The sequence below is a fragment of the Neoarius graeffei genome, chromosome 22, assembly GCF_027579695.1.
Source record: "Neoarius graeffei isolate fNeoGra1 chromosome 22, fNeoGra1.pri, whole genome shotgun sequence".
Classification (NCBI taxonomy): domain Eukaryota; kingdom Metazoa; phylum Chordata; class Actinopteri; order Siluriformes; family Ariidae; genus Neoarius; species Neoarius graeffei.
The window spans coordinates 17,798,149-17,812,214 of record NC_083590.1 but is presented as its reverse complement, the minus strand read 5'-3'; the positions used below and the strand labels follow the sequence as shown (position 1 = coordinate 17,812,214).

The 14,066-nt window shown below is 40.6% G+C and overlaps 1 protein-coding gene across 25 annotated transcripts in view; it reads right to left on the bottom strand.

The window, feature by feature from the left end:
• LOC132870726 (protein NLRC5-like) overlaps nucleotides 1–14,066 on the bottom strand; it is a 930,547-nt gene that overhangs the window by 867,089 nt on the left and 49,392 nt on the right. For 21 of the 25 annotated variants that reach the window (XM_060904521.1, XM_060904530.1, XM_060904519.1 and 18 more), the window contains 5 exons: nucleotides 11,868–12,062; nucleotides 11,280–11,453; nucleotides 8,460–8,633; nucleotides 4,949–5,143; nucleotides 2,958–3,131 (listed from right to left, as the gene is read on the bottom strand). The exons of 1 other annotated variant lie outside the window; for it this stretch is intronic. In XM_060904521.1, the coding sequence (XP_060760504.1) occupies nucleotides 2,958–3,131; nucleotides 4,949–5,143; nucleotides 8,460–8,633; nucleotides 11,280–11,453; nucleotides 11,868–12,062 (912 nt within the window). The remainder of the gene's footprint in view (nucleotides 1–2,957; nucleotides 3,132–4,948; nucleotides 5,144–8,459; nucleotides 8,634–11,279; nucleotides 11,454–11,867; nucleotides 12,063–14,066) is intronic. 3 more of the 25 variants (XM_060904532.1, XM_060904540.1, XM_060904533.1) reach the window with 2 other exon arrangements.

The following is a 14,066-nucleotide window of genomic DNA, read 5'->3' as shown; positions in this document are numbered from 1 at the left end:
TTGCAATGTATTTGGAAATAAATTCCCCTTCTTGGTGGACAACCAGGTGAAAATGATTGATAGGGTACAAGAGACTTGTTTTTAATCAATTCACATTTGATGATTTCAAAAAATCAATGCACCTTTTAATATAAACGAGCTCTACAGTATTATATTTCTGCATTTTTGCTATTCATGTCTTTGAATACTCTAATCCTTTAAAATGAAGTGCAAACCAGAAAAAAGTTCGATCATATAATTCTCTTCAGCTTTCTTCTGATGTTATCATGGTAGCAGGAGGTCTTGCATATTAAGCAGGCAACATTCAACATCACTTATCACTTCCCTTTCAACTGTTGTGTGCACTAACTAGGTTTTATCTGGACAGGATGTTGTGTAATGTAATACATATACCATACGGTCAATTTGAAGATCGAGATGGTGATTCTGAATTAAAGAACAGGCATGTACAATGGGCATTACATACTGGAATTTTTTTTAAATCAAAAACTAAGTTCATCTCGGCCTAAAAAATTTGGGCAGACGCTCTCACGCGGCACATGCCAGCAATGTACATCTCATCTCATCTCATTATCTCTAGCCGCTTTATCCTTCTACAGGGTCGCAGGCAAGCTGGAGCCTATCCCAGCTGACTACGGGCGAAAGGCGGGGTACACCCTGGACAAGTCGCCAGGTCATCACAGGGCTGACACATAGACACAGACAACCATTCACACTCACATTCACACCTACGGTCAATTTAGAGTCACCGGTTAACCTAACCTGCATGTCTTTGGACTGTGGGGGAAACCGGAGCACCCGGAGGAAACCCACGCGGACACGGGGAGAACATGCAAACTCCACACAGAAAGGCCCTCGCCGGCCACGGGGCTCGAACCCAGGACCTTCTTGCTGTGAGGCGACAGCGCTAACCACTACACCACCGTGCCGCCCGCAATGTACATTATAAATAATATAATGAATCATTGAACAGGCAAAATAATTTTCGACCTACCTTTGTGTTTTTTGGTATATATGTGAAGTTCGATAGTCCTTGCCCCTCTACTAGCGTAGTTTATCATGTCAGAACACAATGAGCAAAGTACTTTTCCTGGGACGTCTATTTTCCGTATGAGATCACCGAGCTTCGTTGTGACAGTCTGCTTGTCGATCTCGACATTCAGTGTTCTTTCTAACCAAGCCCATCGAAAACAGTTCTTTATTCCTGCACCTTTATCAATCTCCCTCGCTCGATCCTCTTCTTTCTTATCTAGGACTTTTGCCATTGTCGATATGCTAAAATATCCCGCCTGAATACGTGTCTTTCCGATGTTACCAATGCGTATCGTCAAACAGTGTGTACGGTCGGTGAACGGTGATTGCAAGCCACGCGTGGAGAGCATGCGTACTTGTGTTTATACACTGCACGCGATGGGATTCCCCGAAAATTCTACCGCAAATAAGTTGAACATTGTTGCAAAAGTGAATGTTAATTACGACATGTCGAAAGACTCGAGTGTGTTAACCCGGAGCCCACCAAGAATCAAGACGTTATAAGGTGACCACAGATCATTAACAATACCCCCCCGCAAAGTTCTCAACGGATTTACATCGATCTCAAAAACGATCATTTTGGTCTGAAAAAGTCGGAAATCCGCCGATTGGTGGAAAAATCTTATCCCTGAGTTTCTCTCCTCTGTTGTGTGTGATATTAAACCATCAGCAGCTGAAGCTGAACAGAGAACAGCAGAGAGACCATGAACTTTAATCAGAGAGAGAGAGAGAGAGAGAGAGAGAGAGAGAGACTGAATCTCAGATGGTTCTCTACTAGACTTATAGTGCACTACACAGGGGCAATAAACTTGTTTCTCCAGAGTCTACAGAGTGCATTTATAGAACACTATAGATTTATATTTTTGTAGAATCAGAGAAGTAAACAATGATTATTCCATATAAATCCTACAAACATTCAGCCACTCGTTCCTGAGACAGCGTGCGAACAAGAATTTCAGAAAAAATGGACAGAAAACCCGAAAACATACCGGTTTCACCTCTCAGTGTCGGAGGAATAAAAATGTCAGTGTAATTTATGATGTTCGTTTGTCTAATTACTTTTTATCCCTCAAAAAGAGGGACCACATATAAGCAGTGCTGTAATTTCAACACCAGTCGCCCAATCTGGATGCAAGTTTCCTCAAAATAAAGCTGAAGGTCTGCACTTTGAGCTCACCTTCATTATTTAATTTCATCAACAATATACTGTGGGAAAAAAAATTATTTAGATTCATATCTAAATCAGGGCTGGATTTAGGGGGGTCCTGGGTTGGGATATGCCCCGCCCTAAAACTGTCCCTGCACTGCATCAAGACTTTTTTAGGATCACATTATCTAGTAAATCAATTCCATCTCGTGTCAAACCTAAAGCCTGAAGGCCAAAATACGGCTCACTGCCTCGTTTCATTCGGCCCGTGTGAACTTTAAAAAATAACACTGAAACTACTTTTCACACAAACCCTGATAATTTTATGTAACAAGAAATAAATAGCTTAAAAAATGACTTTGGATCTTCTGTCCTCTACATCTCAGAAACTAATGCAGATACAAGTCCGGAATTTTTCACTATTTATCAGGAACAGTGACATTATTCAACAAGTTTGAAGCAAATCTGAGATTACCAGTTGGAAACTTTTTTTTTTTTTTTTTAAATCTGGTGATTATGCATTTTAATTAATTTCTAAAAGAAAAAATACATTTCAGACACACTGCAGTCAGATCTAGTCATTTTTTGTGCTGCAGCTTCTCACATACGTCCATCTGACCCAAAGACTCTGTGACAAATCATCAGTGTGCAGTGAAAAGAAACAATCTTCCTCCTCAGGACATTGATGATGAACCTAAAACCTCTGCTTCAGTCTCACTATTAGAGAATGTGTCTTACTGAGGAGCAGGTCATGTGACTCTCAGAGAGATGATCTTACCCCAGTGTCTCCAGTTTACAGTGAGGATTCTCCAGTACAGCACAGAGACGCTTCACTCCTGAGTCTCCCAGATTATTACAGGACAGATCCAGTTGTCTCAGGTGTGAGGGGTTTGATCTCAGAGCTGAACTCAGAGCAGCACAGCCTTCATCTGAGACACCACAACCCCGCAACCTGCAGAGACACAATGACACACACTTCATCAACAGATTTTCATCTTGGTGTAATAGTGGTTGTGAAGATGATGTCTCTCATGTTGGACTGTCTCTATTCTCTTTGTAGCGCCCCGTTAGCTAACCTGCTATGCTTACGAGTGCGCTCCCCGAATCCATGTGCGGAGAGATCTCTCTCTCTCTCTCTCTCTCTCTAGTTAACCAATGCAATAGTTAAGTAATTTTGTTGAATGTGCCTTTACTTACTCAAGGTGACTACTCGTAAACTTAGCTACTTTAAACAATACTGTAGGAATAGCACTCCTAGGTAAACATAATAAATGTTGTCTTTATATCTATTGTGTAACGGTGTCTTCTAATATCCTGATGGCGGTCCCTACTATTATCACCTAGAAGGAGTTTTAAACCTTTTTTAAGGGACATGTACCATTTACCCTTTAAACTATGTATACAGTATAATACCATGCATGAATAGGTCAAATAAACTGCACATACGCACCAAGCATAAATTTTAACTATTTACTTAAAGTAGTTGGAAATATATACATCCAGCTCATAGGCTGCAACACAAATGAAATGGTTGTCTCTTAAATTCAGTTCAGTTAGTTGTAAATGGTAAATAAACTCAAATGTATCCACTACCAATAGCAAACAAAAACTTTACTAAACCTTCTATTACTGCCGGCAGTTTACCTTAAGATAACCATGACATGAAACAAAATAAAATGGGTACCCGACAAAAAAGCAGAAGTCAGTTAGAGAACGATGCAGGCCTGTAACGTAGCTTGTGGGCGGAGAGGCCTTAACCAAAATGGCCGCTTCACGCCGTTGCACATAAACAAAACAAACAAACAAAAAAAGCTCATCCATGCAGCCGTTTTGCCGCCGTCTGCTTTGTGGTAGCCTCGCAATGCTGGAGAGGGTAAATGGACTCGTTGCCCCTGAAAACGATGACCCGCCTCCGGTCGGAATCCTCAGTCTGGTCGCTGCCGTAGAGCCGAGCTGGCCGCACGTCTCCAGTCCGCCTGAACGCGCGCGAGCTCCGTTCAGAATTAAACACTCACGATGTTCTACGCGGGAAGCTCTTGTCCCAAAGTTCCGCCAACTTGCGTGCAAACACTACTATGTCCGCATCGAATCAACGTTTATGACTCACAGTCCGGTTGTCACTAAACAGTTACAATGTAACTACAGAAATTAGTGTTTGACTAACTCTTTTGTTCACTCCGATCACCACCCAACTCTCTGCTTCTCTCTCCTGCTGCTCCTCCCGCCTCTCTCCTGCTGCTCCTCCCGCCTCTCTCCTCCTCCTCCTCCTCCGACCCCCTACTCTGATTGGCCCATACGCCAGGTAAGTAATTTTTTAACAAACTTAATTCTTTTCACATACACACATTGTTTTCACAGTTTTAACACATTGACATTCCCATTTTAAACACAGGTCAAGTAAATAAAATAAAAATCAGAAATTAATAATCCCAAAAATCCCAAAGGGCGACATCTTCACCAATCACAAGCTATTATTAATAATGACTCAAACATTCCCACTGTTACTGACATTAAGTTTACTCGAGGTGCAAATGATTCAGCAAAGTCAATAATTTAAAGGTTTAATGATCACATATTTAATTGTTAAAGATATTTTAATTATTTCTTTAAAGTAAAAGTGATTCTGAGGAGAAATTATCACTTCATTACTAATATATTTGTTCTGCATGTTTTACTTTTACAGAAAATTTTAATTGATAAACAACACTGTATACAACTATTAACTGCTGCTTTAGTGAGTTATTGTGACTCTCAGAGAGATGATCTTACCACAGTGTCTCCACTTTACAGTGAGGATTCTCCAGTACAGCACAGAGACGCTTCACTCCTGAGTCTTCTAGTTTATTCCCAGTCAGATCCAGTGTCTCCACAGTCAGACGCAGTTCTCTCAGACTGGAGGTTTCTGAGTTGAGCACTGAGACCAGAGCTTCAGCGCTTCTCCCTTCAATTGCATCACAACTGATCCTGAAGGAAATAAAATAATACATAATAAACTCACACAAATGATCAAACAGGTCCTCAAATCTTTCACTGCACCATTTCATTTTCATAAATGACAAAAGTACAAACTCCGAGTCGACAACACACTGAAATGCTGTAACAGTAATTCACAGTTCGAGCTGTTCGGATTTGAGTTTTCTGCTGCGCACGACATCACTGACACATGGGATAAACACGCAACATCAAATCTGATCACCAAATCGGGAAATAAGAGTCTGATCTCAAATATTTATAAGAGGAGAAAGGAAAAGAGTTTCAAAAGTCAGGTTTAGATGAAGCAGGCAGAGATCAAGGCAGAGTCATATTTATCTGAACAGATCAGACATTTGATTTGTTCTCTAATTAGTGAGCGACTGAAATGATCACAGCCCAGTGCTGAAGGAGTTTTATGGAGATACTCATGATGAGCTCGTTGGCCAACAGTGTGGTTTTTGTGTGTGTGTGTGTGTGTGTGTGTGTGTGTGTGTGTGTGTGTGTGTGTGTGTGTGTTCCCAGGTGCTCCTTATTTGTTCCTGGTGCCAGTGATTTACAGACTGGACATGTTCTTCCCCTTACACTCTGTGCGTTGTCTCTCCCTGTCTGACTAAGCAAGTAAGTAAGTAAATAAGTAAAAAAGCGCTACAGCACGGAGAAGAACAAAAGCTGTGAGAAGGTCAAAGGAACAAAAAAGTTAAAATTTATGAAGATATCAGGATATTAGAAAAACAACAACAAAACAAAAACGGGGTGCACCTCTGTACAAAAAGAATAGTAAAACTGGGATTGGCAACTATAGACCAGTCTCCGTCCTCCCTGTGGTGTCAAAGGTTCTGGAGACAGACAGTTATAACCAGTTATATGACCATCTCCAACAAAAGAGTTTGTTATGAATATCAATCTGGTTTTCGACCATCTTTCTCTTCTGATACCCGTCTCATCCACTTGACCTGATTCGGAAGCAGATGGACTCAGGAAATTACACTGGAATGGTGTTATTGGATTTGCAAAAGGCCTTCGACATTGTCGATCACGAGATCTTACTGATGAAACTGCAAGCTATTGGTCTAAATGGTGCATTTATTAAGTCATTTCAGTCATATTTGACAGGCCGGTCTCAGATAGTTAATGGTGTTCATTCTCCTCCTAGACATATTGTCCGTGGGGTTCCGCAGAGTTCAAATTTGGGGCCCCAGCTTTTCTAAGATGATCATTTTACTGAGTTTTGAGGAGAGTTGAGAAGAAAGTGTGCTGCTGATCAGAAACAGGGAAAAGCCGAGATCATCTTATTCAGACAAAAGCAGCAGGATGAAGTCAGAGACAGCAGGGTGTCACAAGGAGACGAGGTGCTCATTTACAATCACTCTCATGCACTCAGACGGCACATTTTGGAGACTCTGACTGACTCCATCTTCTGCTTTCAGATGAATTTTAAATAAATATTACTGAACAACAAACAGCCTTAACGACAACTGTGAGGAAAAAGTCGGATTTTTTTTTCTACTTTAAGACCCACCTATTCATACTTGTAACGTGTCGGGGCCCATTAAAAAAGATCCCCAATTATTTTGGCTCATCTATACAATAGATTATTAGATTCTGATAGAAACGTGTATTAATAGGATGCGATATCACTCCCTGTTACAGATTGGAGACCAGGAATTAAATAAATACAATAAAAGCAAACTGTTTTTAATTGTAGGTATTGTATTTAAAACTGTATGAATGTGCCAGAAGTGAACATAAAACCATGCAGGACATTCTCAGTCAAAAGGGATTAATGATCCAAAAGTGGAGTCTGGTCTTTTCACACAAGAACTTATTGCCATGTTTGCATACAACAAACAAACAAGTTAATAAGACCGAGAAGTACACTCAAAAGAAGTGGATATAGAACCCACTCAATGGGATAGACCCTTACACGCTAACAAAGAAGGATTTTTCCTACGAGTTGGAAAATTATCCATCCGTTGAGTTCCCCGACATCTCAAACTACCTGGTACTGCAGACATCGTTCTACACGCACACACAGATGAGAACCTGGAAGAGCATGGACGTGTACAACTTTTTATATGCGGCGGAGTTAAAGATCTGGGGATCAGGACACTACAAGATAGACGGCAGTAGACGGATCTAAGTGCAGGAAGAATGCATTATTTATTAGCAGGCGTGATATTTAAGCCAAGTTTATCTGTATTGCGCTTTTAACAGTCGACACTGTCACAAAGCAGCTTTACAGAGAATTAAACATGAGCTAATTTTAACCCTAATTTATCCCTAATGATCAAGCCTGTGGCGACGGTGGCAAGAAAATAACTCCCTCAGACGACATGAAGAAGAAACCTTGAGAGGAACCCGACTCAAAAGGGAACCCATCCTCATCTGGGTGATAACGGATAGCATGATTATAAATAACTCGCTTCTATAACTGTGTCCTACAGAGTCACAAAGTATAACTGTGTAACCAGGCAATTCATTATAGATTTAACATGAAGTCGGTTTTGTTGAAGTTATAAACTGTTCATGATAACTGCAGTCCTAAAGTTAGCAAGTCAGCTGTAGTCTTCAGGCATAAATGTATTACTGTAAGTGTCCAGAGCGTCTTCCAAGTGGGTTTATTATTATTTTTTTGAACAAAAGCAAAACAGAAAGCAGAGTATTTAAACAGCGTTATAAACATGGCTAGAAACAAATGTGACAGTGATAATGACAATACTTTGCAAAGTCTCTGTGAAAACAGTGTCCGTATCTGCGTGTGCTGATTGCGCTCAAATCAGTGTCAGGTGTTTCCCATAACGACTGGGTCCCAAGTGCGCGCACAACACACTCCGTGAGCACACGTGGCCGCTCAAGCTGTGTCAGACTCAAGCGCGCAAAGGCACGACAGTCAAGTGTGCACCTGCTGTGTGACCACAACTTTTAGCTCATGTGTACATCACCATGCATTGCCACCAAAATGCCTCATTTTCATCAATAACCCACTGCAAAGCATCGCGAGCTGTAGTGCGATTGTAGCTTAATGAGGCGGATGTGACGTCGGATGCAACCCAGTAATTTTACCTTACTATGAGAAAAAAATTAACTTCAACTTCGCGGGGGGGACGACTAGCAGGCTACTAGATGGTGCTTCGCAGCCCACTAATGGGCCGCAGTGGTTGAGAAACAGTGGAAGAGAGTGAAAATTTCTAAAACTGCTTTCATTTCATGGCCTGGTCATGTGATATTTACTGAAATTAAAGAAAAATGATAATGATCTTAAAATTCTTCTCCCCCCCAACATTTGCCTCAAAAGGTTATCACTTACCTGACTGTCTGTAGTTTGTAACGTTCATCATCCTTAAGAGCAGAGAGCAGCTTCTCTCCTGAGTTTCTGATTGTATTCTCAGACAGATCCAGTTCTCTCAGGTGTGAGGGGTTTGATCTCAGAGCTGAAGCGAGAGCAGCACAGCCTTCATCTGAGACACCACACACCTGCAACCTGCAGAGACACAATGACACACACTTCACTGCCTCAGTTTATGAACATCAACATTTGTTTTGTGTCTTTAAATTAGAGGTGTGTGTGTGTGTGTGTGTGTGTGTGTGTGTGTGTGTGTGTGTGTGTGTGTGTGTGTGTGTGTGAGTGAGTGAGTGAGTGAGTGAGAGAGAGAGAGAGAGAGATGGGAATACATGATTAGTGTTGGATGGAAATGATTTTCATTGGTTTTGTAAACAGACTTTCTTTGTAATTTATAACAGTTTGATTGTTCAGTGTTGTTTCTGACAGTGGACACATGAACAGAGACTTTAGTGAGTTCTAGAGATTTCTGCAGCTGTTCTGCTCTCCTCTGCTTTCTCTTTCACCTCCTTCAGTATTACATGCCGGGCTCTCAGTGTGATTTTTGCAGGATGCCTCAATCTTAGGCAGAGGACCAACAGCACTGAATCTGCTCTGTGTGCGTCCATGGATTTGGCCTTTTTTTTTTTTTTGCCATTTTGTGCAATGGAAGTAGCTAAGCTGCTCGCTGAATAAGGAAGTGACAGTTCACTAGTTAGAATCATAAATAAATTTCAGAAATTAATGCAAATAATCAACTTTATACTTTCAATTTATTTGCAATATTTACAAATTATTCCACCACTGCAGGCTCCGATATGTTCAAGTTTGAGACGTCAATCATGTTCTTTCCTGATTTACTGACTGGCAGTTGGTTACAAGGTTCCGCCCCTTTGAGAGATCTACCAAACCTAATAAGGAGAAGCCGTGCGTCCAGGTGGGACAAACGAAAAACACGTTATCCAGTAAAACGCCGAGATTTTTTTGATTCACTAAAATAATGTCTGCAATGCCTCTCTCACACACGGTTCACATTTATTTTTTTCCCTTTTCATATACTACCTCAATTCCTCATGCCATCAGACTTCTCAACTCTGAGGAACTGGTCTGATTCTCACGGACTGTTGAACACACCACTCACACTACACTCTTTACACAGTCAACAATAATGCACTATTGCTTTACAATGTCTCTCACACACAAGGTTTACATTTATTTATTCCCTTCTCATAGACGACCTCATTATGCACACTCAACTCCGCACTTTATGTTGTATTTGTAGATTTGTCGTCCTGTGATGTGTAATGTAGCACCATGGTCCTGGAGAAACGTTCTTGTGTTTTAACTGTGTACTGTACCAACTGTATATGGTTGAAATGACAAATAAAAAAGCCTTGACTGTGATATTGAACGACACCAAGACTGATGAATAAAAGAGACACTTTGGGAAACGTTTCATTGCTGCATTTTAATGGAATGTGAGGGGAAGCCGGGCTTCCAGTGTCGTCTTAAAGCAAATCACCACTGACAGAGATGGACTGGAAGATTATTTACGATTTTAAAGTGCATATCACGGGTAAATTCAGGAGCAAGATCAATGCAATTCTCCTATTTTATATTAAACTTTGGTCAAATATCTGTCACATTTTGCATTCTCTGCAATTTTTTTACCTTGCGCAATACCAGAAAAATTCAGTTGAAATCAAGCCATTTGAGGCGAATTGGTCCGCCTCTGAAAAAACTTGGCATTTGGATTTCCCGACAAACATTGATTTTCGTGACGTCGCGTGCGGGACGCCTCCCTCTGAATCCTACGTCAGCGCTGGTTTGTTTATGAGAAAACGACCTGGTGGTTTTCTGCAAATTTCTTCAATGTTATCGTGTAATTATTAAAATGGTTAACAGATGTATCGTAGGAGGGTGTAGCAACACCAATCATGATGGGATTAGTACTCATCGTTTCCCAAAAGACCGGACAATGAGAGAGAAATGGGAGCGCTTGGTCTACACAGGCTGTGCACTGAAACCGTGCAAAGCTCTCGCAGCCTGTTGGCGCTTCCGCAGGTGACGTCACGAATCTGGCTCCAGACTCCCTTGGGATTTTTCCAGACGCGTTTTGTTATTTTATTTTTTGTTGCTGTAGACAGATGGCCTTGTGCAAAATTACCCTTCTGGATGAGTGTGTAAAGGGACATACTTTCATATATTAAAAAAAAAACTAAATTGGTCCAGGATATGCACTTTAACATGTATTATTATTATTATTATTACTACTAAAATAACGTATTTGAAAAATTCAACATCAACTAAAGGATTGTTGCCATGGCTTTCAGGTTATTGGAAGTTATTTTCTGCTCCTATTTAATTTAAAAGTCAAATTTTTTTATGGATTTAATTTTTCTATTGCATCAGTTCTATGGCATTAACGTCTCATTTTAGTTTTTAAACTCTATATTCCTGAGATCATTTCCACCATGTCGCTGCTGCTTTAAACCCTGCAGCTCACACAGAGGGCAGTTAGTTTGTGTCTCAGGTGCAGTTTGTGTGATTAGTTACAGTGTTGTAGTAAATTTCACAGTGATTTCAGACACACTGCAGTCGGATCAAGTCCCATTTTGTGCTGCAGCTTCTCACATACGTCCATCTGACCCAAAGACTCTGTGACAAATCATCAGTGTGCAGTGAAAAGAAACAATCTTCCTCCTCAGGACATTGATGATGAACCTAAAACCTCTGCTTCAGTCTCACTATTAGAGAATGTGTCTTACTGAGGAGCAGGTCATGTGACTCTCAGAGAGATGATCTTACCCCAGTGTCTCCAGTTTACAGTGAGGATTCTCCAGTACAGCACAGAGACGCTTCACTCCTGAGTCTCCCAGATTATTAAAGGACAGATCCAGTTGTCTCAGGTGTGAGGGGTTTGATCTCAGAGCTGAACTCAGAGCAGCACAGCCTTCATCTGAGACACCACAACCACACAACCTGCAGAGACACAATGACACACACTTCATCAACAGATTTTCATCTTGGTGTAATAGTGGTTGTGAAGATGATGTCTCTCATGTTGGACTGTCTCTATTCTCTTCACCAATCACAAGCTATTATTAATAATGACTCAAACATTCCCACTGTTACTGACATTAAGTTTACTCGAGGTGCAAATGATTCAGCAAAGTCAATAATTTAAAGGTTTAATGATCACATATTTAATTGTTAAAGATATTTTAATTATTTCTTTAAAGTAAAAGTGATTTTGAGGAGAAATGATCACTTCATGACTAATATATTTGTTCTGCATGTTTTACTTTTACAGAAAATTTTAATTGATAAACACTGTATACAACTATTAACTGCTGCTTTAGTGAGTTATTGTGACTCTCAGAGAGATGATCTTACCATAGTGTCTCCACTTTACAGTGAGGATTCTCCAGTAGAGCACAGAGACGCTTCACTCCTGAGTCTTCTAGTTTATTCCCAGTCAGATCCAGTGTCTCCACAGTCAGATGCAGTTCTCTCAGACTGGAGGTTTCTGAGTTGAGCACTGAGACCAGAGCTTCAGCGCTTCTCCCTTTAATTGCATCACAACTGATCCTGAAGGAAATAAAATAATATATAATAAACTCACACAAATGATCAAACAGGTCCTCAAATCTTTCACTGCACCATTTCATTTTCATAAATGACAAAAGTACAAACTCCGAGTCGACAACACACTGAAATGCTGTAACAGTAATTCACAGTTCGAGCTGTTCGGATTTGAGTTTTCTGCTGCGCACGACATCACTGACACATGGGATAAACACGCAACATCAAATCTGATCACCAAATCGGGAAATAAGAGTCTGATCTCAAATATTTATAAGAGGAGAAAGGAAAAGAGTTTCAAAAGTCAGGTTTAGATGAAGCAGGCAGAGTTCAAGGCAGAGTCATATTTATCTGAACAGATCAGACATTTGATTTGTTCTCTAATTAGTGAGCGACTGAAATGATCACAGCCCAGTGCTGAAGGAGTTTTATGGAGATACTCATGATGAGCTCGTTGGCCAACAGTGTGGTTTTTTGTGTGTGTGTGTGTGTGTGTGTGTGTGTTCCCAGGTGCTCCTTATTTGTTCCTGGTGCCAGTGATTTACAGACTGGACATGTTCTTCCCCTTACACTCTGTGCGTTGTCTCTCCCTGTCTGAGTGAGTGAGTGAGTGAGTGAGTGAGTGAGTGAGTAAGTAAGTAAGTAAGTAAATAAAAAAGTGCTACAGCATGGAGAACAAAAAAAGCTGTGAGAAGGTCAAAGGAACAAAAAAGTTAAAATTTATGAAGATGTCAGGATCTTAGAAAAACAACAACAAAACAAAAATGGGGTGCACCTCTGTACAAAAAGAATAGTAAAACTGGGATTGGCAACTATAGACCAGTCTCCATCCTCTCTGTGGTGTCAAAGGTTCTGGAGAGAGACAGTTATAACCAGTTATATGACCATCTCCAACAAAAGAGTTTGTTATGAATATCAATCTGGTTTTCGACCATCTTTCTCTTCTGATACCCGTCTCATCCACTTGACCGATTAGATTCGGAAGCAGATGGACTCAGGAAATTACACTGGAATGGTGTTATTGGATTTGCAAAAGGCCTTCGACATTGTCGATCATGAGATCTTACTGATGAAACTGCAAGCTATTGGTCTGAATGGTGCATTTATTAAGTCGTTTCAGTCATATTTGACAGGCCGGTCTCAGATAGTTAACGGTGTTCATTCTACTCCTAGACATATTGTCTTTGGGGTTCCGCAGAGTTCAAATTTGGGGCCCCTGCTTTTCTTGATCTATGTTAATGACATGCAGAGAGCGGTGTCTTGTAAGCTTTGGTTGTATGCTGACAATTCAGCTTTATTGGTTTCAGGCAGATCAGTGGAGTACATTGAAAATCAGTTAGTGGGAATTTGGAAAAGATTAATCAGTGGTTGGTTCTCAATAAACTTCCATTGCATCTTGGCAAAACTGGATCGATTTTGTTTGGCACCAAGAGAAAAATTAGTAAAAAGGTCTCAACTAAACATTTCATGTAACGGAGCTGAAATAGACTCCGTCAACTACTTGGGGTGTGCCGTGGACCAAACTCTTAATGGAGAAATTACAGGCAAGAAAATTGTACAGCTTGCAAATTCTCACCTAAAATTCCTCTACAGACAAGCACGCTTTCTCAGTCAAAGTGCACAGCACACTTTAGCTTCAGCTTTAGTGAAGCGTCACTTTGACTATACCTCCTGCTCCTGGTTTTTTGGCTTGACCAGGAAATCAAAACACAGCCTTCAGATTTCTCAAAATAAGCTGATACGCTTCATCCTTGGCTTGGATCCACAAGCACACCTCTCTGTATCTGACTTTAGAAAGGTTGGGCGGTTACCTGTTGAGCAAAGGGTATGGTATTCTGGTGTAACTCATCTGTTTAAAGTCCTGCAGGTCTTTCAATTACATGAAACCTGCGACAGATAACGTCGTAGGCGTCCAAATTAAAAAGACGCCCAAATTAAGGTCAAGCACCCGAAATGTGCTACCAAAAGTAAAACAACAAAATGTTGATTAAATAAACTTGGCCTCATAAA